This window comes from Hippoglossus hippoglossus, chromosome 13 (genome assembly GCF_009819705.1).
Source record: "Hippoglossus hippoglossus isolate fHipHip1 chromosome 13, fHipHip1.pri, whole genome shotgun sequence".
In the NCBI taxonomy this organism is placed as follows: Eukaryota; Metazoa; Chordata; class Actinopteri; order Pleuronectiformes; family Pleuronectidae; genus Hippoglossus; species Hippoglossus hippoglossus.
The window spans coordinates 9,249,570-9,275,080 of NC_047163.1; the positions used below are offsets into that span (position 1 = coordinate 9,249,570).

General features: G+C 42.2%; 3 protein-coding genes across 8 annotated transcripts; all 3 read left to right on the forward strand.

The window, feature by feature from the left end:
- Nucleotides 1-193: 193 nt before the first annotated feature.
- thap12b (THAP domain containing 12b) lies at nt 194-4,936 on the forward strand. 5 transcript variants are annotated; one of them, XM_034604668.1, is made up of 6 exons: nt 194-526; nt 1,555-1,675; nt 1,761-1,868; nt 1,987-2,023; nt 2,142-4,036; nt 4,127-4,936. In XM_034604668.1, the coding sequence occupies exons 1-6, from the start codon at nt 438-440 to the stop codon at nt 4,208-4,210; spliced, it is 2,334 nt and encodes a 777-aa protein (XP_034460559.1). In that variant the 5' UTR covers nt 194-437; the 3' UTR covers nt 4,211-4,936. The 5 variants fall into 5 exon arrangements, with proteins under 5 accessions (XP_034460559.1, XP_034460561.1, XP_034460558.1 ...); XM_034604670.1 differs by having other exon boundaries at nt 2,142-4,021; XM_034604667.1 differs by having other exon boundaries at nt 2,142-4,011; nt 4,087-4,936.
- Nucleotides 4,937-8,609: 3,673 nt separating this feature from the next.
- Nucleotides 8,610-16,494, forward strand: map6b (microtubule-associated protein 6b). 2 transcript variants are annotated; one of them, XM_034604534.1, is made up of 4 exons: nt 8,610-9,956; nt 11,747-11,960; nt 12,993-13,041; nt 14,629-16,494. In XM_034604534.1, the coding sequence occupies exons 1-3, from the start codon at nt 9,220-9,222 to the stop codon at nt 13,035-13,037; spliced, it is 996 nt and encodes a 331-aa protein (XP_034460425.1). In that variant the 5' UTR covers nt 8,610-9,219; the 3' UTR covers nt 13,038-13,041; nt 14,629-16,494. The 2 variants fall into 2 exon arrangements, with proteins under 2 accessions (XP_034460425.1, XP_034460424.1); XM_034604533.1 differs by lacking the exon at nt 12,993-13,041 and having other exon boundaries at nt 8,748-9,956.
- Nucleotides 16,495-18,130: 1,636 nt separating this feature from the next.
- zgc:112083 (uncharacterized protein LOC550461 homolog) lies at nt 18,131-23,083 on the forward strand. Its single transcript, XM_034604531.1, has 10 exons — nt 18,131-18,230; nt 19,077-19,234; nt 19,529-19,755; nt 19,853-19,964; nt 20,047-20,199; nt 20,287-20,361; nt 20,927-21,047; nt 21,573-21,711; nt 21,831-21,955; nt 22,152-23,083. The coding sequence occupies exons 2-10, from the start codon at nt 19,087-19,089 to the stop codon at nt 22,582-22,584; spliced, it is 1,533 nt and encodes a 510-aa protein (XP_034460422.1). The 5' UTR covers nt 18,131-18,230; nt 19,077-19,086; the 3' UTR covers nt 22,585-23,083.
- The last annotated feature ends 2,428 nt before the right edge of the window (nt 23,084-25,511 follow it).

Below are 25,511 nucleotides of genomic sequence, written 5' to 3' on the forward strand. Positions count from 1 at the left end.
CGTAATGAAACTGTTAGCTAGCTAGCTCCTGTAATGCAGTGACTTATCCTGTGGGTGGCAGCAGCGCGCCTACGAAGAGCTGCCTCCGCTATATGTTTTGAGGGTGAAGAAGAAAAACATGTAAGTATAGTATGGACTAACCAATCGCGGCGCCTCCTGCTTCTGGCTCGTCCAATCAGATGCCTGGCGGGCGGGACCGCATCCTCCACAACGATCAACTCCAAAATTCAACCGTGGTGTTGTGAGTCGTGGATCCGGTGATCACAGAGTTGTTTATGGAAACTAATCGAGCTCAGGTGCAGTGAGCGGAAGTTTGCGTGTCTGTGTTCAAAGGGAAAACCACAGGAGTCCACGCGTGTTCGTGAACGAAGCTTCCAGAGTCCGCAGATGACAATACTCAGCTAACTCGGCTAAGCTAACCACCTAGCCCAAGCATCATGCCCAATTTTTGCGCGGCCCCGAACTGTACACGGAAGAGCACTCAGTCCGATTTGGCCTTTTTTCGGTTTCCACGGGACCCAGAGAGGTAAAGTTCATTATCTGATCTAGTTATCATGGTTCCCTTTGTTTTTGCTTGGCCCTCTGTGTCGTTTTTATTCTTCTATTGTTTGATTTCTTGTTTTTAATCTTCGTGTTTGTTTCCTACAGCACCGTGTAACTTTTATTTTGAAAAGGTTCTTTATAAATCAAATTGACTTATTCCTAGTGTTCACTCAACCACCATCAACACACTGTGCGATTTATTCATCTTTTTCCTTGCAATGGTTGAGAAGTGAAGCACAAAACGAGCTGTGGGTGAAATGCACTTGTATGTTTTCTTGTTAAGATTCTGCTTAACTTCCCAGGACCTAATGCAAACTACCGGAGAGGCTCCAACTATTGATTCATTATTCTGTAATATGTAGGATACACAGTTCAAGGTGGCCACTGTGATTATAAAATCATAATATAAATAATAATTCAAATCACTGGCCAAAATATAAAATGCTCAGTTTGCAATGAGCTGTGACCAAAGAACAGCTCCAAATATTTTGAATTGGGATGTTTTAAAAAGCAAATGTTAAACACCAGTTAATCCTGTTGAAGGAAATTATCAGTTTTTAGTGGTATTTAAATATTTGTGCAAATGAATGTTTTAACTTGAGCGTTCATGTTGCATATCAAGGCTCAGGGTTTAAACCCCGTCAGAGTATTTAGTTGCTGCTTCATAGGTTACTCATTACTTTGTGTGGCCTACAACATGAACACTAATGTTACATCTTGGTAATGGACCCAGAAAGTGTGTTCTGCACTTTACACTGCAGTTATGTAAGATTACAACCAAGTCTGTCAAGTTTGATACAAAGCAAGAAAAACATTTTTACGATGAGCATTTAGTTCTGTCAATGCTTTCACAGTCGCTCTGATCCCTCAAAAAGCAAATTTTTAACTATGTTTTTCATCTGTCCAGTATGAACGTATCTGAGACAAATTCATAAGACTCAACAACTTTCTCGATACATTAACGTTTTTCCAAATGTCACGTAAACCTGAGTTTCTCCTTTTCTTTTGCAGATGTCGAATCTGGGTAGAGAACTGCCGCAGAGCAGATCTCGAGGCGAAAACGTCGGACCAGCTGAACAAGCACTACAGATTATGCGCCAAACACTTTGATCCAGCCATGGTTTGTAAAACTGTGAGTATCTGACACGATCCGTAACCAATCAGCCTGGCAGCAGTTATCCTCAAAAAGGGCCTTACGTGAGTTTATTGTTTTTCAGAGCCCCTATAGGACGGTACTGAAGGATACAGCCATCCCAACCATATTTGATCTGACGAGCCATCTCAAAAACCCTCACACCAGACATCGCAAACGGATTAAAGAACTTGTGAGAACAATATTTACTAAATTCACCTGTCATGTTTGTTTTAAATGTTCCTCTTAATCTTAATAGTTTGACAAAGTGTTGCTGTTTTTTGTGAGTTGACTTACATTTTTAATTCCAGACTGAAGAAGACCTAAGAAAGATTAAAGAAAGGAGACGTAAGTAAAGAGGAAATGTAGTTTTGATCACTAATGTAAAATAATTGTGTGCTAATTTGAATGTGGTTTCTATTTACTTAAAATGACCACTGGAGCTTTCTTGTTTATCTTTATCCAGTGGCGTCCTCCATTGAGCAGCTTGTGTCCAAAAAAGATGCAGCAGTGGAGGACAGCACGAGCACCAACGAGGAAGAACCTCAGCTGTCCACAGAGGAGAAGGAGTTCCGGGAGTACCTGAGGTCCTTGTTTGAGGTCGTGGTCATGTTGGCAAAACAGAGCATCCCGTTAGTGGCGGACCAAGCGACCGAACCTGAGCGCAAGTCCAACAACCTGCAGGCCCTTCTAGATTACCGCATGAACGCCGGAGATGAAGCTCTGAAGAAGCGGTTTGAGGCGACGGCTGTGAACACAGACTACCTCTCGGCGACCCAGCAGAGTCAGCTGCTGGATGTGTGTGAGAACACGGTGAGAGAGGAGATGATAATGGAAGTGAGAGAGAGTCGCTTCTTCTCCCTAGTGACGGGCGACCTCGTAGAGTTCTCCAACGAGAGGCACCTTCCTCTGTTTCTACGCTTCGTGAATCAGCAGAACGTTCTTCGGGAGGAGTTTTTAGACTTTGTGCTGTTCGATGGAGATGAGGCCTCGCTGGTGGAGCGGCTGGAGGCCCAGCTGACCGACCGGTGGGGGCTCAGCATGGAGGACTGCCGTGGTCAGGCCCACAAGGCCACTGGGAGTTCCACCACCAAGATGAAAGCTGTGGCGGTTTTACTGATGGAGAAGTATCCCCTGCTTCTGAGCATGCCGTGCTCCCACATGTCACTGAACATCCACCTGGCCAGCAGTCTGCCTTTTCCAAATGTGCAGGTTGTCATGGAGACTCTGAGGAGGGTTGATGCTTTCTTCAGACGGCCGCTCACTCAGGAGGAGCTGGAGATCGCTGTCTCCTCTCACTACCAGAAAAACGAAGACAAGGTCACTGCAGTGAAACAGGCTTGTGGCTCAGGCTGGACGCAGCAACACAGTGCTTTTGACATATTCCTGGATCTGTTGCCGCCCCTGCTGCTGTGCATGGACAACATTCGGGACAATGATGATGGGAAGTTTGCCGGCAGCGTCACAACTGATGCGTATTCAATCACAGAAATTCTGTTCGACTTTGAGATCATCGTCACCATCGTCATCTTGAAGAATGTTCTCACGTTCACCAGAGCTTTTGGGAGGAATCTCCAAGGGGAAACACTGGATGTGTTCTTTGCTGCCAACAGTCTAACCGCCGTGCTGCATTCACTAAACGAGGTCAATGACAACATTGATGTCTACCATGAGTTCTGGTATGAGGAGGCCGTGAGCGTGGCCAGTGTCATGGAGGTTCCCGTGAAGGTCCCAAGGCTGTTCCTGCGGAAACAGCGCGTAGCCGACATGGACGAAATCCAAACAGAGTCGTATTTTAAGGAGTATGTGACCGTCCCTGTTATCCGTGGCATCATGCAGGAAGTGGAGGACATGTTCTCCGACACCAACCTCAAAGCTCTCAAGTGCCTGTCACTGGTCCCTGCTGTCATGGGCCAGATGAAGTTCAACACCACCGAGGAGAACTACGCGGATGTTTACCGCAACGACCTCCCCAACCCAGACACGCTTCCGGCAGAGCTGCACTGCTGGAGGATCAAGTGGAAGCACCGGGGGAAAGAGGTGCGCCTGCCCACCACCATCCACGAGACCCTGCAGCTTCCGGACGTCAAGTTCTTTCCCAACGTGAACTCCTTCCTCAAGGTGCTCTCCACCTTACCTGTGCTGAAGCTGGAAGAAAACAAAAGCGACACAGCGAGCGAGCGGCTGCAGGCTTATCTGGACAGCATGCCCGCTAAGCAGTGGAACAGAAGTCTGGCAATGCTCAACATCAACACGCACGTCAAACACGACCTGGACGTCATGGTAGACAAATACTGCAGACTCTATTCAGAGGATGACCCTGAAGCTGAGGAAGCGGCGGCTGAGGAAACAGCGGCTGAGGAAACGGCGGCTGAGGAAGGGGCGGCTGAGGAAGTGGTGGCTGAGGAAGGGGCGGCTGAGGAAGCGGTGGTTGAGGAAGGGGCGACTGAGGAAGCGGCGGCTGAGGAAGCGGCGGCTGAGGAAGCGGCGGCTGAGGAAGCGGCGACTGAGGACGATTCTTTGATGGAATCATAATGACCTTAAATAATCTATATCTGGGACAGAAATGAATGGCACTGATTTTTGCCATCAGTCGTAAAGATGTCGTGCTGTGATCGTTCTCGTGTATTTTGCTGCATTTACACTTGAATATTTGTGTGGATTTAACGTTAAATGTTAAAAGATCTGAGGTGTCCAAGAAATCCGTTGCTCTGATTGTATGTGGTGAAAACATAGGTGTGTTGAGATGCATCTTAGCCTCATCTTGTAAATAATCAAATTTGTCAGGAGGGAAACATTAAAATATTTTCTACACGCCACAAAACATGATCTGTAAATATTTATTTTTTGCATCTGTGTTGGGCTGTTATACTTCAGCCGCCTCCATAATTATACTGTGATCTTCATGAATAATATTTTGTAGCTCATTCACACTCTTTCACACGCCTTTCTTTATTGTGTGTTTTTAAATCAAACCACCTGATGAACACAAGCAGCCCTGTTGATCTACAGGACAGTGATTCTTTTCTTCCAGTGACTGTGAGGCAGGAGGAGCACCAGAGGGAGCAGTTACACCGATATCAGCTGAATGAGCTCCAGCCGAAAGCCATTTTTTTTCTTGTAAGCATAGTGTGACATATCTCTAATAGTTATGTAGCCCAGTATGTTGAGATGTATTCTCACTGAAACCGTTCAAAAAAATCTGGTGATATGTTGTAAAGTGACACATTTCTCTGGTGGTGTATTAAATAATGTGACACACGTCTGGATGTAGCAGTTTCATGTTTTAAATGTTTGTGGTGATGTTTTTTTTTTCTGCCTCTCGAAATATTCACAAACAGGCCTATTTTCAGTTTGGTTTAATAAAAATAAATAAATACAGAACAACATTCAAACACATTTTAGTCAGATTTATGCCAAATTGTTTCTCCCAGGTGCATGCAAACTTTTATTAGGGCCCGAGCACCTCCGGTGGGAGGCCCTATTGTATTTCCCTTTTGGGGCTTTTTCAGGGCCTAGACATTCTCAAATTGTTAACAAAGTTTGCAGGGAATTCAAAACCCCAAAAAGTAATTGTATTCTGGAGTAATTTGAAATGGGCGTGGAAAAATGGCTCAACAGCGCCATCTAAGGAAAAGCCCCTCAGTTAGCTTTCACCGATCTTCACAAAAATCGTAGCCCAGGTGTATCATGACCAGACAAACAAAAAAGGTCAGAGGTGCAATTGGAAAAAAGCAACAGGAAGCCCGCCATTTTGACTTGAGTGGCCATATTGGCCATTTTCCACATTTTTACTTTGATGTACTTGTCCCAGGGCTTTCATCAGATCAACTTCATATGGAGATGCGTGTCATCACAACAAGATGGAGATGAAAACTACCTCAAAGATCGATTTTTCGTCACACGGTGTGACCGTGGCGTGGCATCAAAGTTTGATTACACGCCATCAAAACGCAAGGTTCTGTATCTCGGACATATTTGGTCCAATCGAGTCCAAACTAGACTTGTAAGACAAGTCTAGTGATGACATCTACACAGAAGTTTGTTATTATTTTCCTATTTCATTTTGCAGTGCCTGCAGCTTCATTTCATAAAGAGACAATTCAACAAACATGTAGTGTGTACTTTTTGAAACAGTTAACACTTACCAACACTTGATAATTCCCCTGCAACTTATTTCCGAGTTAAAGACAGTTTGTGATGTTTGATATTAAAGAGGGTGGAATGCAGTGAGCATTGGAAGTCATCAGCTGATAAATCCAAGGCAATACTAGAGATGAAGTTCTTCAGACATGCTGCATTAACAGTCTGTGATCAGGATAAAGTATAAAGTGAAACTAGACCAAGTCAGTGAGGCTGGAGCGAGGAGAGACTGAAGCATCTGTCACGGTGAGGAACTCAACCCAGTTCTGACAGAAGCCACGAGAATACTCTCCTGTGTCGATGACGAGTCTCCACAGGCGGCTCTGGTCCGTTTTGTTCCTCAGAGCCAGCTGAGCCTCCCGCTCCGTCACGTTGAAGCTGATATTTCTAACTTGCACCACTAAGAGGTAAAGCAGTCCACCTGTTACAATGCTGCTGTACCACGCACACGTGAAGCAAAGTGCTGAGCTGTGAAAACAAAGAAATGATGAGTGCAAGATTAAAGCATAAAAAAGTATTTTGTTTTAAGAAAAAAGTTTTTCTCCTTACAAATAAACCATTGGCCCATTTTCATTTGAAAAGCACGTTATAAAAGAGGAGGGAGGAAAGATTAATAATGAATTTATAATGAAAAAAATACATCTATAAAGAGGACAAATAAAACAATTACTTTACTTTATGTTACGTTACGTTACGTTACGTTACGTTACGTTACGTTTCGTTACGTTACTGTACGTTACGTTATTCATTTACACATTTATACGTATTGTTACTAGATCACCAGCAAAACGCCCACCAACCAAACGTGCAATCTGTTATAATACATATGCAAGGTAGCACTCTTTATTTGGGATTTGAGTCCATCAGGTCCCTAAATCTCTTCCTCAAGAATTTGCCGATGGATGAGAAGAACCTGCGGAAAGGTCCTTTCTTTCACCCAAACTTGTCTGTGTCAACTCCCTCACATCTCCTCCTTCCTCCAGTCGAACTTTATTCCTTTTACACCCAGCACACAGCAGCATCCCGCTTCTTGGTTACCAGGGAAACGGTAACCTTGGACACCAGGTTTCAGAGGCTGAGGGATGCAATTGCTATCGGGGTTTACATCACTGACTGATTTACATGTATATAATATATATACATGCGTCGAGGCTGCTGTGATCGCAGGAATGATCCAGACTGAGCTCTTGGCACCAGGTGGCTACAGACACACACTCATTTGACTGAACTTAATCAACATTTCTAATCAATTTACTTGATTTATTATTTATTCTATTGATTCTTTATTTAACTGAACGAAGGAGGTAATGTTTCCGCCCATGTTCGTTGTTTGTTTGACAAAGGTCATGGAAGGAACGGGACATAAGCCAAAAAAGAACCTATTGAATTTTGGGGTGGATCCAGGAATTATTTTGTTACTTTCTATAACGTTGTCACATAAGGTGTTTGTTCTTTTATTATTTTCTCCAATTTCCCAGTGAATAATTCATGGGTTTGATGAAAAATAATCAGGGATATTCAGGGAACTGATACATGAAAGTGACCAATTTGGTGAACCTCGAAGATATTAAAGGAACAGTTTGGCCTTGAAGCATTTACTAATGGACATTCTAGTTTTCCTGATGTTTACCTCTGCCAAGAAAGGTATGTGCTCACCCGTGTCTGATGGTTTGTCTGTTTATGAACAAAAATACACAAAAAATACAGGACAGATTTCCACGATTCTTGGTGAAAGGACTTGTTATGCGTCAGGGAAGAACCCATTAAATTTTCATATTTAGTGGAGTGATATCTGTGAGTGTTTTTAATTTGGTGCAGTTTGATTAAAATGAAAAGGACTATTTGTCCTTGGTGCATTCTACTGAACGTCATCCTCGTTTTCCTGATGTTTTTCATTGTTTGTAGCTCATTCAATCTTTTCTTTACACGCAACATTTCCCATTTTCTTCAGCACATTCTCCAATTCCCTTACGGTGATGTGAATTAATTGGGTGTGGCCATGTGCGTGTATCTGAGGGTGAAATCTTCATTTGCCAGTTTGACATTAAAGGGAAAATATTAGTTATAATATCACTCTTTTCCTTTAACATTTAATTTTACTATTGAAGAAACTATATCATTCATTCAAGCATTAGAATCATACGTTTAACTGATAGAATTTATAGCATTTTGTTAGTTTGAGGGATCCATAAAAAGAATCTCATTAAGGGAGCACACAGACTCAGCTTTCCCAACGTACTGTAGTGGATATAATCTTCATTTGAAACCCATTAAATCCAAATGAATAAGTGATGAACGTTACGCAAACTGCTTCACCAAGAATCCGATCGCTGCCTCCGACTGAGCTGAGATGTTTTACTCACTTCTCTTCATTCATCACCATCTTCACTCCGACCTCTCACCCAACTTCCCTCTTCCCTCTTTCCCTTTCTCCTCCATCCATCATTCTCCCCTCACACTGCTCCATTAACTTTACGCAAATTACGTTACGTTACGTTACGTTACGTTACTTTACGTTACGTTACGTTACGTTGCGTTACGTTACGTTACGTTACGTTACGTTACGTTACGTTACGTTACGTTACGTTACGTTACGAAAGCACGTTATAAAAGAGGAGGGAGGAAAGATTAATAATGAATTTATAATGAAAAAAAAACATCTATAAAGAGGATATACAATATACAATTACTTTACTCTCTCCACTAACCGCAACAGGCTTCAAAATGCCTGTGCTCGGGCCCGTTAGTGCTACAACGTAGCCCTAGTTTTATTTATCTCTTAACACCACATTGCAAACCCAAATTTAAACCCTGTATCTTTGCAAACATTTGATTCTTGCACGTTGATACATGCACATGTGGAGGTTTATGTCATTTCTATTGGTTTTGTGCTGCATTATCGGCCATTTCCTCCTCATTGAGCAACACAAGGCCTCGGCCACATCCTCTGTACCAGGCTGAGCTGACATTGTGTGACATGGCAGGGGTTAAACCGTGTCTCCTCCCTCTCGGGCCGGCCAGACGGTGACGAGCTCAGGTGACAGTTCACCGTGCACACTCAGTGCAGAGCCCGGGCATCACACAAATGTGGGTGGGGTCGCCTCGATGCGCAACCAGACGGCAATGTGCGCTCCACGGCCAAGCGCAAAGTGCGTCTAAACTTGAGCAAAGAGCCAGCAGCCTGCAGGAGGAGAGAGGGGGGGCTCAAGTGGGCAAAGATTGAGATTCACTCTCTCAGCAGAGAATTACATAAAAAGCTGAGAGGAGGAGAAAACCCTGACTGGACAGAAGCTGCGAGGCCACAGGGTGAAAGTCTTCCGAGACGTGAGTAGGACGTTTATTCATCCTTAGATTTAGAGGGTTTTTTTTGTCTGTGCGTCTTTCTCCAGTCAGCCTCCATCATGGCATGGCCGTGCATTACGCGTGCATGCTGCATCAACCGCTTCTGGACGGAGCTGGACAAAGGGGACATCTCGGTGCCTCTGGTTTTCACCAAATACTCGGATGTGGCCGACTTGCAGCATATGCCCCATCACCCGCAGCCGAAGCAGAGGGCGGGCGCCATCGCCATAGAAACGCAGTCTCATCCCGGCGAGCAGGAGGCTGGGAAGGCACCGCCCGCGACCGGTGCCGCAGCGGGCAAAGATGGCTCTTCTGCGTCCGTCATGCGCCAAGACTTCAAGGCGTGGAGAGTGCGCCCCGAGCCCAGCTGCAAGCCCCGGAACGAGTACCACCCCTCCGCGACCCCCTTCAACAACGAGACTCAGTACCAGAAGGATTACAAACCGTGGCCTATATCGAAGAAGCACGACCACCCCTGGATCCCCAAACCCAGCCCCACCGCTGCAGCCGCCGCCGCCACGGAGCGCAGCGCGGCGAGCGGAAAGCCAGAGCCTGCAGCCGAGGCCGAGAGCGGCGTGGAGAAGAGCGAGATCGAGGAGAAGCTGCAGGAGAAGGAGTCAAAGGACGCGGCGATGAGGAGCGCGAGGAGGGAGAAGTCGGCGGAGAGGAAACCTGCGGAGAAGTCTGAGGCAGAAGTGTCTGCGGAGGTGAGCGCGGAGCAGAGGAAAGGCCGCGCAGCTGCAGACGCTCTCAACAGGCAGATCAAGGAGGTGATGTCCACCTCCAGCAGCTACAGGTGAGTGACGCTGAGACCCATGGAAATGTGTGTGTGTGTGGGGGGGGGCAAATATGTTCTTAACTTGCTCCAATCATTTCTGGATCCATCATCAAGGGTCCCCAGTTACACAACATCTCTGAAAACATTCCACCAGCAGCAGCAGCAGGAGCCTCTGGTCAGACAGCATCCACACACACCATCATCAGGATGCTGGGTGTTGCACGGCCTCGTGTTACAACCCCACATTGATTTCCAAAGCAAAGCGATATCCCCACAGTTAAACGTTCCACTATTGATTTTAGTTTTCAGCTTTTTCCTCTCTATGAAATCCCTGCGGCACCGTCCAGCTGCAGAGTAAAAGGCCCTGAATGTGATCTAACATGGTTTCTCTGCACAGGCTTCCTCCAAATTCAATTAAGGAGGCAGGATGCAAGTCAAGAGGAAGAGCTGCTGCCTCATCCTGCTCCACTTAAATATTTACATATGTTGTTGCTTGAATTTTCATTGTCAAATAGAAACTTTTTTCGATGAAATTGAACTAAGAAGTAAGATTCAAGATGACTTTATTTGTTTAATCTTGACAAGTGCAACAAAGCAATAATGAAATGTTGTTTGAATAAACCGAAGCATTCGTACAGAGGATGGACACAGACACAGACATCAAGAATACGAAATGTTTAACGTGAAATTCTGGCTCCTCAGATGTCGTGAGGCCACACCATCTTTATCTCTGAACTAGAATGACTCATTGAAAATTTCCCCACAAGGAGACAACCTTTGTTTTCAGGGAATAATGTGTCTGACAAAACACAATTCAAACTTGCATCAGTTATAAAACAGAATAATATTTATAGTTACTTCACTAAATAGCTATGATTTTACAGTTGCTGATTTCATGAATTGGCTGATTTACTGAAGACGAGCACTGAATCTACTCTTAATTGATCTTAACACAAGAACATGTGTAATTAAACAAGTCTGGACTCCAGCTTTTTATTGACTCTACCAGTCCCAGAGGACGTGTAAAAAAAAAAAAAAAAAGAGGTGGTACCACGTCAGAGCTTCCAGAGCTTAGGTAGTAAATCCAAACCTCAAATTGTAAATCAATAGCCGAGTATGATCCTGTCGTTTTCAGTGTTACACTGGCAGCAGAGATGATGAGACATTGTAAATGCTGGAACCATAAGGAAGTGATTCATATTTGCCACATTTCTAAATGGACAACAGTGCATATTAAAAACTGCAGCTCACGGTTTGTTTATATACATTTACAAGTATTCAACGTTGGGCCAAATTCCCCATTGTGGAATTAATAAAGGATTATCTTATCTTATCTTATCTTATCTTATCTTATCTTATCTTATCTTATCTTATCTTATCTTATCTTAACGTGGGCACATGCTAATATGGCGCCTGTCCAGGGTGGACCCCGCCTCTCGCCCAATGTCACCTCAAAGGATAAGTGGTATAGATGACGGATAGACAGGCCAATATGTCAATCACAATCCATACAGAGCAAAACGCCTACATATTGATTGACGCACCCATTGTAAACTCGCTATTTAGTTAGCATGACTAATTTAACATAATTGGCTATAGTCATTAAGTTGAATGTTGTATAATATGCTGTACATCTCTGATTACATTTCAATGAGGCATAATGGTAAACAGATAATTTGAGAATTTTATGCTTTTTCCTTCAGTAAACTTTGTACCTCTGGGTTTTGTGCTCTTATGTTTTAGATTAATGAAAATAAGATGCAGCCCATAAACATTTACGTTTGCTATTTCTCTTCAATTGATGCCAGGACTGAGTTCAAGGCCTACAAGGATGTGAAACCAGTGAAGGCCATCAAAGCTGCTTCCCAGTACAAGCCCCCCGTGGTGGAGACCAGTCGGGAGACCAGCTACAGTGCCACGTACAAGGGGGAGCAGGTGAAGGCTCAGCCCACTGACAACAAGCTGCTGGATCGCAGGAGGATACGCAGCCTGTACAACGAGCCCAGCAAGGAGCCGGCCAAGGTGAGAGCATGTCGCCACACAGCTCCCAGGCTGTTCCTGCAGCTCTGGGAAATACGGCCGCCTTTTAAATTCAGAGTTATGTCTCCTTTAAGTACTGACACACAGTAAGTGCCTCCCTAATAGTCATGTCTAAAACTTTATTAGCCCGGCTATATCCCAGGTTGAGTATTTTGTGATTAACACACTGTCCGTGGAGTTTTACTCTGCTTCCTGCTTTAGATTTTATTTCACACTCCATCAGAGTCACGCCCCAGAATAATGATCGGACTTACTAAACGCCAACTAAAATCACTTAATATCAATTTAGAAATATATTTTAAAAAGTAAAATGTTTAAGTTCTCAGCCTGTGTAAGTTTTAACTAAACAAACAATAAATAGGTCATTCTGCAGCTTGTACTTACTAATACTGAAAATGTTTTACCCATCAGTTTTAATGTTACATATCCAACATTAAAGTAGGTCTTTATTTGAAAATATTTTACAGATCTGTTATTTCTTAATAATTTCTTGAAACTTTCCTGGAAATAATTGTGTAGTTTGGTTTTAATTGCAGAGGAAATAGACAGAAAGTTGTGACACCGTTATATTAGCTAGTTTGATAAGTTCCATCAAAGAAATTACTCAATTTAAACCCCAGTGAATATTTATTACTCGTTTATTTATCACTGGAATTTAATTATTTATTATTTTGCATTTATGCTGAATAGTATTTTTGTGTGTTGAGACATTTCACTTTTTGCTTGTGGAGCTGACTAAAGTGATTAAAATCCTCAATATTAGAATAAAAATAACTGTGAGTTTGTGAACCGGTCATTCTCTTTGTTCCCTGTAATTAGAACCAAATCATATTTTTCTTTCCAGGAAACATCTCAGATTATCTGTTGTTAAATTTCAAGTCACAGACCCGTATATATAATATACCTTTATAGATATGTATCTACGTGCATGTTCATAGTTCAGACTAAACAGTTTTTTAACCATGTGTCAGTAGCAGTGTGTTCATATGGCCACTCCCTCTCTCACTCTCGTAGGACTTCTCAGAGACTGAGAGCAGCTCTGTTGTAAACCTGCTGTAGTCAGGTGTGTTTTCTGTTTCTTCTAGAAGGCATGGAGGCTGACCTCAAACTGATCAGACACACACACACTCACACACACACACACACACACACACACACACACACACACACACACACACACACACACACACACACACACAAACACAAACACACACACTCACCAGTATGAGTTATTAGCCATATCATCACTGATTGCACCACCCACTATTCTTTGTGGAGCTCAGTAGTTTAAACAACTGACTAAAGGTTTATGCAAGAGGGTGGATGGACAAATGAAAACATGTAACAGAGAAGAAAACCTGGATTTATTGCATCATTTGAGGCCAACAAGAGAAAAACCTCTACACGTTCATTTATTTCCATTTAAACAAAACTGTTGATCAGGGCTCTATTTCAGTGGCTGTGTTTGGTGCAGATTACATCAGGCAAAGTAGAATTGTGTTCACCAGTTTTTCCAAATCTGCACACAACTGGTTCACCATGAATTCATCTGCTTTCAAGTGGGTGGAGGGGCAGTTGTATGAGTGGTGCAGTTTATTTTTGATACCAGGCATTGGCAACACTTGTTTGCAGATGATGTTGTCCTCTTTGCTTTTAATGTCAGATTTCTGTAGCTGCAGTTTCCAGAAACCATGTTGGTCCCTACGCACCAACTACTTTGCACCACCAGTAATTCAGTCATTGAAATAGAGCCCTTCATTTATTCTGTAAGAAGCGATTTGCACACATTTGTCATCTCTTACGATTTATTACATTTTAAGGTTTATTTATTCAGCAAAAGTTGAGCATGTATGCAACTTATTTGCTGTACATCAGCTCATTTATATATCAACAGATCATTTGGGAGCTTCTTCAGAAGTATTTATACTGTTGTGGAAACTCTTTCTTGCTTATGGTCCCATTCATCTCTGCACACACATTTTTTCTTATCACTGAGATAATTTGAACTAGTGATTCTCCAGTTGCAAACCTGCCTGTCAAACCAATAGGATTTGCCGTTACTATCATCGGTCAAATGTAAGCAAAATATGAATATAACAGGTATAAGACTAACAACATATACTAATATTAACCATCTACTTTCTTTAAACGTGGGAAAACTGCACGAGCCACTGGTCTATAAAAGGAAAAGCACAAATACACCTTTTGTGCTGTGTTTTTATTTCTTCTTTCTCCATCGCACTAACCACATAATGCAAATATCACCTGTACCATATGGTGTCATTTGCCTGAAGGTATGTATTGCATGCTAAAATAGGACTTGGACATAGAGGCAATTAAACATTTAAAGGAATAGTTGGACATTTTAAAAAATGTGCATATTTGCTTTCTTGTAAGAAGCTCGACACCGACGTAATATCGATTATTGAATATAAAGCTTCAACCACTTTTTAGCTGTGGTCACAAGTAGGTTAACGAGGCTGTTTCCCCATGTTGAAACCGAGCTAAGCTGAGCTGGGTAGTATCGATCTCCTCGTCTAGCGCTCAGCAGGAAAGCAAATAAGTGTGTTTTCCAGAAATGTCGAAAGACTGATGAATTGTTTTGGAGATGGAGCTTAATCTCAGCCCTGCACCTCTCTGCTCTTTCCAGGCCAACAAACCAGTGTCTCGTACCAAACCAAAAAAGACACCGACAACGACAACAGGGAAGATGGTGAAAAAAGCCAAGGAGAAGCAGATTGCCGGTTCCCAGTCAGCCAAGAAGAAACCGTCCGTGGGCGCCGCGGAACCCAAACCGGAGGGCGTGGTCACAAAGAAGAGCAAAGAGATCAGCAACAGACTGGCTGAAGCGAAGCAGTAAAAAGTTACATGTCACCACCTCGATGTGCTTCAACAAAAGGTCGCCTGACGCGTCTTGGCCAATCTCTTCCCTTTTGGTTTTTACCTTCTGACCTGTTGTTTCTGCTGTCCTGTCACTTATTGTTCAACTTTGAATGGGCACTGACGTTGAGCTTTTAGAATAATGCAAATAATTTCACTGTAATGTGTGCGTGCGTGCGTGTGTGCGCGTGCGTGTGTGTTGGTGCACAGAACCGCTTTATATTAATTGAGCACATGATTTGCACATTATTTATATGAGTTGTGTTTGACATCTATAAGAAGAGCCATCTGTACACATGTCATATGTGTATAAAAGGGCATTTTTACCTTTGTCTGAATGGATGACAATTTGAGATCCATATTTAAATGATTGTAGAAAATGTCAAGGGGAAGATTTCTCTCCGAGACGGAATCACATGAGAGGTTTTGTTAAAAATGCAAAAATCAGTTTTTACGGTTGCGTTCCTAGTTACAGTGCCTCTGCTGTATGGTCCTGGTTTTCATTTCATTGTTCTGGATGATATCTGGTTTCATCAGTTTGGTTGCTAAGAAACCAAATGACCTGTAATATAATTGCTAAAGCCTGCATGCAAGAGCCCCGTTTTTTGGTTGAGTAGCAACACTTTTAGCAGACGATACTGTACGTCACAGTCACATTCTAGCTTGTAAATTGAGCCATCGAAGATAAATGTGTAGGGGCAAGACCTGTTCAGATATAATGCATGAGTAGTAATAGACTGATCACATCAAAGGGTGCATACAGTAGGTAACATCATAGTCTAGTGGCTGTTGAAGCTATAAAGTAAACACACCAGCAATATGGTTTCACCCACAAACATATTTCTTGCGATTTAAATGGAGATCCACACCTTTAATCTAATAGGAATACTGCAGTTTCCACAGTGACTCAGTATTTCCTGGCATTGTACTCCATCTTCTCCTCTAAGCTGCGACGCTGTAATTGTGTTAAATAAGAAAAAAACAAGAAGATGCTCACAGGCTTAAAAAAACAACCTGTTGTATTTACTGGATAAGTTTCACCACGAGCGGGCTGATCTCTCCAGGTGTTAAAGGACAACGAATGGGCCAGGACTTGAAGTTCAGCTCCTCAAACTGCTGCTGTCTGAAAATGCGCAAAAATCCCATCTGTTCATTGTGAGCGTGACAACGACGTGTTTTTACTGAAACGTCATCACACCCCGTCCCTCTGTTCTCTGCAAACACAAGTCCGTCGTCTGAGGCCAACATGGCTGCAGTGTGCGAGGGCCCAGTCACGCCACTACAGCCACCGTGAGCCTGCTTCCAGTTTTAGCTTCAGTGAGTGAATACGAGTGTGTGTGTGTGTGTTTGTATGAGTGTGTGTGTTGTGTGCAAGCGAGACTTTTCAGTGTATGACCTCTACAGCCTGCTGCCTGCTAACATCAAGTCTGACCACACCACAAGAAGTGCTGCTGTGCACTCCAACACTCTGGTGCTATATCTCTCATCGTATGCTGTCCGGCTCGGACTGCGCGTGGCGTCAGGCCCGAGTGAAATGACGATGTGAAGATGTCATGCTGCTGCAGACATGTTGTGATGTTGTGCTCGTATTCTCAGCTTGTTCTGAATGAACTCCAATTAAAATGACGATACAGAATCCCGCCTCTTGACTTCTTGCCTCCCTCGTCTTCGTCACTGAATAACAGCATTCTACCTTCACACCCATCATCTCACAAAATAACTCTGTTGAATTGCAGAAATGTTGGAAATTTGAGAATGAGATTTGATCTTTGAATAATTAATATTTAATATTTTTTGTTTGATGCAACTTTCTTTGAATACAATTGAGTAATTTATTTATCTTACCTTAAAACTACTATATATTCTTCTAATCTTTTTCTAATTAGAAATATATCAAGGCATAAAATTAATAGCAAAGTTATAGGAGTTTGCACTAGTAAAATCATACATTGTAAGCTGATACTTATCTTATAATGTAATATTGTGGTTAAATGGGATTTATAAATGTATTTATAAGTGTAATCTGTTATTAACAAATCATACATTTTCTTTGTCTCCTTATTGGTGCTTTTGTCTCCGTCAACCGTCGCCCCCTCCTCACACAGTATAGAAGCAAACATGAACTACTCCTAAAGTGCAAAATCATGCTCCCTGTGATGGTTTTATTAATTCTTATAAAAATTTGAAGGTATAGGTATGTTTGAACAAATAAATAAATAAAATAAGACTTTACAAAGGGTTGAGAGGTGTCTAAAATAATTTTCCAGGACAGAGTTTTCTTCCTACCTCGCTCCCCAAGACCAGTTTGGTATCTAGAGTCCTCTACAAAGGAAAATGGGTGTGTCCTGCAGATGTTGTAATCCCCAAAACTGTTGTCAGGGTGCATTTCTTAAAGTGAGAAGTCATCAGTGTTTTGTTCTGTTTATTCATCAGGAGATGAACAATGTCCTCATATTTAATCTGAATTCGAAGAAATTAAACATCATTCAATTGTTTCTCATTTCATCCACTGGCTTTGGGAAGCTGGTGGTCATTTTCCTGTGAATCAGTCATCCTGACATAAAAGTGCATGAATAATTCAGTTGTTATGGGCCCTTATGTTTCCAGAGCAGCATGAAATATTGAATAAGGGATCAGCGATGGCACTGGAGCTGCCCAAGCTCTGTCCCTCCTCCTCAAGACTCGTCTGGCTGGTTTCCGTCTCACCCATATGGCTCATTATGTTACTGAGAAATCAGCTTTCATACAGTCGTCTCGATTTGTATGAAATATACTGCAATATATTATTTTGATGTTTAACACATGTTTGAAACCAAGATAAGATAAGATAAGAAAAGATAAGATAAGATAAGATACGGTAAGGTAAGATAAGATATGACAATCCACAATGGGGAGATGTGTTGTGTTAAAGCAGCAAAGGTAAAAGCTAAAATAGAAACTAAAAACAGAAACTCCAGTAAAAGTAACAATATACATGGAAAATATAAAAAGTAGAAACAATATATACAATAGAAAGAATTTATACAGTATGAACTGGATTGTACATATATTTTACTTTATTAATACGTATTGCACATTCAAATAAAGTTAAACAATTAATGAGAAATGAAAAAAAGATAAACTTACTACAGTCTTCATTATTACTATTGTTATTATTAATAATAATAATATTATTTAGTTTGTGGCTCCGGTGCAGTAGGGGGCAGTGTACTCTTTTGCTCTTGAAGTTTTTTTTTCACATCAGGGGAAGAGGACAAAACAACTTCCGGTTTGGCGGCTAGGAGAAAATAAACAAACGAGTGGATGCTGAAGAAGAAGAAGAAGAAGAGGAGTCACTAACACAGACCTGCTGCTCGGAGCCGCGGCTCCTTCGTAAGAAACATTAACTTCACACATCACACGTGTCGCAGTCAGTGTGTTTACACGTTGTTCATTAAAACCTCATCAAAGTTTGTCAGAGGACATTAGTAGAAATGATGTGTTGGGATTACCCGCTAAACTGGAATCAGCGTTAGCTTGTCCGTTAGCATAAATATTCACTTTGTTAATACACACACGTTTAGCTGGAGCTAGCTTGTGGTTTCTAAGCTAAAGAGTCTTTTGTAAATGTTTTCCATGTAAATTAAACTTTCCTTCAGTGAACCTGTGCTCACAGTTGAATGGAGGATTTATCTTGATGTGTCTTTTAGAAAACAGACGAGATACAATACTAAATACAGGTCAAATATCTGTAGATGCACAGTGTGAGTTGACATTTTAAAAATACAAAACATCAGGAGTCTGTTCGTCCTTGTTAAAAATCTAATATCCAGTTGTCTTGTGAAAACCTGACAGCTGATGGGACCAATGATCTTAAGGAAAGTTCAGGGAGGAACCTGATGGCAAGAGACAGAACTCTGGGTGAAGAGGTGATGAGTTTGTGGCTGAAATCTCAGATGGCTCTAACCTAATAAACATTACTGATAGTTGGTGCCGTTGGTGATTCTGGCAGAGTTTGACAATCTTCCCCACCCGGTTCTTGCAGTGTGGCCAAGCAGATCATTGCAAAGGATAAACTGACTTCATAAAAGATCAATACAAGAGTGATCTGTCAACATGAAATCTCCTCAACCTTAGTCCATAATTGTTCTTTTTGTGTTGGCATCAAAAGTCATTTTATAGTCTGCAATGTTGTCAAAGTATTGAGTTGGTTTCCCTGTCCTGTTCTTTGGTGATCAGGTTCGCCGTCATGACAACTAAGAGGCTGGACAACTTTGAGGTGACGTGCGAATGGGCTTCCTGCAACTTCAGGGGCTGCACCATGGAGGAGCTGAGTGACCACATGTCGTTGCACTTGAAGGATTTCCTGGGAGACAGTGACGCCCTGGAGGAGCTGGGTGAGTGAGGAGGGAATTGATTTGCACACGGTAAACACACATATGAGGGAAACCACAGTGCACACGAGGAGCCTGCATGTGTCATTTGTAATCATGATCGACATTAAGTATTGAATATAGCCCAGTAAAAAATAAATGTAGATTTTATTTGAGTCACACTAATCTACACAAACACATGTGGTTTGACAGTCATCTGTTGTTACTCAATGTAGCACTTTCATTAGGTGGGTGAAACTTTCAGATTTCAATTCCCCTGTGTATTTAACATTCATTTCTCCTTCCCTCTCTGTTTAGATGAGTACGCTTGTCTCTGGAAAGGATGTGAATTTCTATCGATGGGTAGTCCCACGGAGCTGGAGGTCCACGCTTACTTTCACAACTACCACGGAAAGCTCAAGTTCGTGGGTTCCCAGCTGCTCCAGTCCCGTCCCGACCTGCCCAGCTGCAACCAGGGTTTACACAGCAACAACCTGGTTCCTGAAGGATCGGATGGATACGTCTGCCAGTGGGAGAACTGTGATGTGGGTATTTGTGGTTTAGCTTAATTGATTCATTGATCAACAAATGAGTTTTAGCACTATTATAATCATCGAATTTACATTTTGCTTCTTGGTACAGAGTTCATTCAACAATCCTGAGTGGTTCTACCGACATGTGGACAATCACATCCAAAGTGCCGAGTTACAGTCGTTCTCACAACAACAACAGGCTCTGTTCTGCCACTGGGCAGGTATGACTGAGCAAGCAGAGGTCAAACAGATGTCGATTGGCTGTGACGTTTGTGTGACGTACGTTTCTTCTCTCTGCGACAGGCTGCGACGCTTTCTTCAAGATCCGGTACCGAATGCGAGAACACATGCGGAGCCACACCCAGGAGAGACTTGTCGCCTGTCCTACGTGTGGCAGCATGTTCTCCAGCAACACAAAGCTGTTTGACCACCTCCACAGGCAGGCCGAGCCAATGGGTGAGAGACACGTGTGGATCTGTAAAACTTTCCCAGGATGCAGATGTTCTGAAAGTTTAATGCTTTTTCTTGTTCTTATTCACACAGAGTCGCTTGTTTGTGAACATTGTGGCAAAGCTTTCTCCAGTGAGAGACTTTTGAGGGATCACGTTCGTCAGCATGGTAACAACTTGCTACATTTTTATTATTATATAGTTGTTACATTGCAGTTCCTAGGATTTGGCCGACCCTGATTACTATAGGATATTTAAAATGTTCTATATTGTCCATGTGTTTTAACTGTAGTATTTTGTAATAGAAAACATAAGCAGTAAAATTTTAAGTCTTGATCGGATTGTTCCTCTGGAAGTTTTACGATGATGTCCAAATTACTTTTAAACATTGAAGGAGGTTGTTTTTCATAATTCCTTCTTAGACTTGAAAACAACATTTCACAAAACAATCTAACCTTAAGGTTCATTCAGTAGCTGCTCTGAGACTTACGATCATGATTCTCAGTTTTCACAGAATTGTACATGACACATACATTTGAAGGACTTCAGAGGGAGAGTATTTTCAAAAAGACTGATCTGTTATTCAAATGATAAATTAAGTATATTTTGTTAAATGGGTCTTTAAATAGAATTTACAATGAATCACTAATTATCAAAGTTGTTAATCAACCATTATTATGTTACAGATCAAATTAACGCCTTTGTTTTTTTCTGTTTGTTTCTTCTACTCTCAGTGAATCAGGTCAAGTGTCCCTTCTGTGACATGACCTGCACCACTTTGGCAGCTCTGAAGATCCACATCCGCTTCCGTCACTGTGACGAGCGGCCGTTCCCGTGTGACTTCTGCGACAAAAGGTAGAGCTTGGAAACCGCCGATTAGACGTTCCGTTGGCAACAGCTGCAATTTGGCAAAATCAGGCTTTGGGAATACTTTTGTCTATTTGTGTGAACAGCCTCCTCTATATTGTGTTGTCTTGTAAGATAATATAAAAGTAGTTATGTCAAGATTGAGCTAAATCAACAAAGCAACCTTTAAACTTCTGTAAATAACGGTTATCTCTCATTACTTATTTTAAGTGAGTGCATTTAATTTTAATTAAGTGATTAATTCAACTTTTTGTTGTGATTTTCATGTTTGTTTAAAGGTCTCTGGTATATTTTAATCTTATTTACAGAAAAAAATCTAAAACGTTAAGTAGTACATTAGTACTTTTGTCAGTTTGGAATCTATGAAAAAGTCTAAAGGTTGTGAGTAATTCTGATGTCGCCTTTGAGTCCAGCAGTTTTTAAGCAGATATACTTAAATACCTTTTTCGTCCATATCCGTGTTGGACTCACAATCATAAAACAATGTTTTCTTTTTCTTCATTTTTCAAACAGATTCAAGAACCAACAAGATCTCCAGAAGCACACCGAGGTTCACAATGAGGGGACGGTGTATCGCTGCACTGTCGAGGGTTGTGATTATTCCTGTCACACGTTTCAAACCATGACTCACCACTTGAAGAGAGCGCACGAGGTTTGTCAGCACCAACATGAAACACCCAGTAGAGCTCAGTATTGAACCATGTTAAGTCCCATGTATCATGAACTAAGATGACACTCTGTTACTTACATGATGATGGCTTGAACCAACAGGTCGGGGGGATGTCCAAGTACAAGTGTCATATTTGTGATAAGGTCTTCTCGTGGTGTTACACTCTCACACTTCACCTCCGTAAGAAGCACGAGCTGAAATGGCCGTCTGGACATTCACGCTTTAGGTGAGTCACAGCAGCATATTGGTGTTGTAATGGCTGGAGCCTATTATGCACAGTGCCTTAAGATAATGTATGTTGTGATTTGGTTTTAATTAAACTCCTCTGTTGTTAGTTTCCTTCAATGACCTGAATTGTAGTTTGTGTAGTTTTTGTCCGTTCTCTCTTTAACTAATGTAAAAACATTATGTTTCCTCCACAGATACAGGAAGGATGTAGACGGCTTCTTAAAAGTAAACATGGTGCGATTTGAGACTGTAGAGGTGACGAAGGAGATTATGAAGAACATGGCCAAAAAACCTCAGAGCCTCCGGAAAAATCTTCGGACAAGGAGTCGGACCAAGAAGGCCGCGGTGATGCCAGAGAGCGGCCGCAGCTCGCCGGCAGGATCCTCCTCGCCCTCCTCCAGCTCCTCGTCCTCGTACTCGTCAGAGTTCTCTGGAGGGGAGGACAATTCGGCTCAGCCCAGCCCCAGAGGCAGCGAGTCTCCCGTCTACTGTGTGATGAGCACCATCCCTCACATCGAGGACGAGCCTGGAGGATTCTCTCAGGAGGACTGTGATGGCGATGGGACGTCTGGAGCCGTCCAGGCCTTGACCGAGGTCGCAAGGGGCCTCGGCATGGACGTGGTTTGATCGTCCCACTTTGGATGGTGTGAAATCACACCAGGTTTTAATAAATTTGGCTGTGAAGCTATCAGTGGAGACATCACTGGAAGTGACTGATGTGTGTGATGTGACGTTGAGATGGTTCTTCTCACCACAGGTTTTAGTGGAACACAGTTTCACTGTAGCAGCTCTTATTAACTCTACTGCCTCACTACGCTTTGTGACGTCTTGTGTGTTAAACAAGACGACAAAGTTTTCATGAATGAGTGAACAGCACTGCTAAGCTTCTTCTGTGACATGTTTACACAACAGGCTCCGTTTTCTGTGACATTTCCCCTGTTGTTGAACACAGTATTTCAGATGATGGTATTTTTTTGTAGCCTTTGAATGTTGCATAATTTTATTGATATAAATTTTAAATACATTTTTGACACAAACGCAACATTTACATGTGTTTTTTCTTTTACTCCTGTAGCCTGTATTCAGTTTAGGTAGATTTACACATGTTTTAAAAACCCTTTCTTCCACCAAAATATGAGCATTGATCCCACCTGACCATTCCTTGTTTCACTGAATATATGAAGGCTTTTTCTTTATAACTTTTTATATATATATATATATATATATATATATAACTAAAAAAAAGTGCAAACACACTCATCCGAATTAAATTTAATCATTTAACAAGGGAACAAAATGTCCGAATGACGGAGAAGCTGCCAAAATGAATCCAAAGAACTTATTACAAGACCAGTGAGCTTTATTAGGAACCATGATCGGCTACTTAAAGCTACTTAAACAGTGTCTCTAAGTATTATTTAAAAGCTTCCAGTGACTCACCTGTATACAGGCACATTGTATACAGGTGAGTGATTGTTGTTTTGGGAGAAGCTGCTCTCCTCCTTCCTCCTCAGAGGGTCCCTGCAGACTCAGCTCCCCATGTGCCAGAAAGCCACAGCGAGGGCACGGCCGTCTGTGGTGGTGCAGGCGACAGTTTTGGTGACGCATCCCACCCTCTGATGTAAGCAGCCTCCTGCCTCCTCAGAACCAGAGGCACAAACAGAGATGGAGCAAAGAAACCGGGTAAATGTTCCTTGTGCCTCTGAGCTACGACAGGTATCCTGGAGTGGAGGGCCTTTCTGCTGGTAATGTCCCAGCTTGGCTCCCATGATGCCGCTGGGCAGGGATGCATTGCCACCCCTGGATAAGGGGCGAGACCTCCGGGCGAGCTGGAAACATTAAATCTGCTGCTGTCAGGGTACAACACAGACAAATCACTAAAGCTTATGTGTTGCACAGGTGCAGCGCAGGAGGACGGATGTGTGTGAGTTACGCTGAACGCAGACTGATTGCTGTGCCACATCTTAGCATAAGGAAACTGGTTGTCCACAATATCCTGCTTCACCCTTTTCCCTTTAATGAAGCCTTCGCCCTCGAGCCGCCTCTTCCTGTCGTGTGACCCGCGCCTCCCGCCAACTTCAGGGGTCGCCGCTCGATCCCAGGATTCGTCTCCAGGCGGTGAATCCTTTGTGGTGTCAGATTGTTGGTTCCTGTGTTTGTCGTCATCGAGCTTCTCTTTCCACTGCAGGTGCACGAGCTGCTCCAGTTTCTCTCTCTTGGTCGCAGACGCCGGTGAAGATGTGGTGATTCTTGTTTCACACCCGTCCCCAGTGTTTCTGTCCGCTGACTGTTCACATGCAGAGGCTGAAAAAGAGAGAAACAGATCAGTTTGAATAAAAATCATCTTGTTAAGGAGACGTTTTTCACTTTCCTCAAACTGGATATTGATGCTACTTGGCATTGTTAGGGGGCGTGTCAGACTACCTGCTGTATTATGCAAATGTTTGTTATTATGATGTCACAAGGGGCTGTGTTATGTCTCCTCCTTCCACCTTGTTTCATGCTAATCTGTCCAATATATTTTTGTGTAATCCTGCGAACTAACAAACAAACCAACAATCAAATGGACAGGAGCAGAAACATGACTTTCTTGGATGTAATTTGTTGATTCCCCTGATCCAAAATTGAATGTGTTCTTCCTTCAGTTTCACCCCTCCACAAAATGTATAAAAATCTGTTGAGTACATTTTGCATAATCCTATATAACATAGAAATGTCTCTTTTACAGGTATTCCTTGCATCTCAGACTTTGACCCACCTGTGTTTGTATGTTTGCAGGAGAGCTGCTGCTCTGACTCTGGTGGACTGACGGCAGACGCACTCTCAGGTGTCGGCTCTCGATGGAGACTGTTGAGCTTTTGCTGCATTTTCTGTTAAATAATGCATTTTAATCACATATATATTTCAAACTAGCTGTAGAATTAGATACAAATCTAAACCAACTCACAATGATAATAAATCTTAACTAAAATATGTTAGAAAATACTAGAAAAAAAGTTTTCTACACATATAAACTGAATGTAAAATGTGTAGCTCAGTAAAGCTGAGTTTAGAAATGTCTATTGACTGAAATAAACTTTTCTTCCCAAAAATGGAAGAAATTAATTTTTTGGAGGCCCTAATATTCTTTTGTTGACTCTAAACCTTTAATTTGGCAAATAATCCAAACTTAACACAAGATCCACACAATTATCAAAAGTAAACATTTAAATCAACATTTAAATATATTTTCCACATCGCCCGGCTTAAATTTCAGACACACAATTTGTAAAAGGGGCTCAGTCCTTTCTGAGTGAACTAGTTCAGCTCAATGCATTTTTAATTATTACCTGGAGTTGTTTGTGGTAATAAATCTTCCATGCGATGCAAACATGCAGCGCACCCCTTCTCCCTCGTTTCTGAAAACATCCAGAAACAGAATTTAGTTTCATCAGCCAGACTCGAGCTTTAAAAAACAGAAGTAAGATATGAGTTTGTCTTTATTCTTCTTCTTTTAATGTCCTTTTAATGTCTGTGTCTTGTTTCAGTTTGGTGCATCGTGGACTCACTGTCCT

Bases quoted from the DNA above. Each gene is read 5' to 3' on its own strand.
- thap12b (XM_034604666.1), top strand. From the start codon at position 438: ATGCCCAATTTTTGCGCGGCCCCGAACTGTACACGGAAGAGCACTCAG. The intron at 1,676-1,760 runs GTGAGTATCTGA...ATTGTTTTTCAG, and splicing joins CAGCCATGGTTTGTAAAACT to AGCCCCTATAGGACGGTACT. The intron at 1,869-1,986 runs GTGAGAACAATA...TTTTAATTCCAG, and splicing joins GCAAACGGATTAAAGAACTT to ACTGAAGAAGACCTAAGAAA.
- map6b (XM_034604533.1), top strand. From the start codon at position 9,220: ATGGCATGGCCGTGCATTACGCGTGCATGCTGCATCAACCGCTTCTGG. The intron at 9,957-11,746 runs GTGAGTGACGCT...AATTGATGCCAG, and splicing joins TCCACCTCCAGCAGCTACAG to GACTGAGTTCAAGGCCTACA. The intron at 11,961-14,628 runs GTGAGAGCATGT...TGCTCTTTCCAG, and splicing joins CCAGCAAGGAGCCGGCCAAG to GCCAACAAACCAGTGTCTCG.
- zgc:112083 (XM_034604531.1), top strand. From the start codon at position 19,087: ATGACAACTAAGAGGCTGGACAACTTTGAGGTGACGTGCGAATGGGCT. The intron at 19,965-20,046 runs GTATGACTGAGC...TCTCTGCGACAG, and splicing joins TCTGTTCTGCCACTGGGCAG to GCTGCGACGCTTTCTTCAAG. The intron at 20,200-20,286 runs GTGAGAGACACG...TTATTCACACAG, and splicing joins CAGGCAGGCCGAGCCAATGG to AGTCGCTTGTTTGTGAACAT.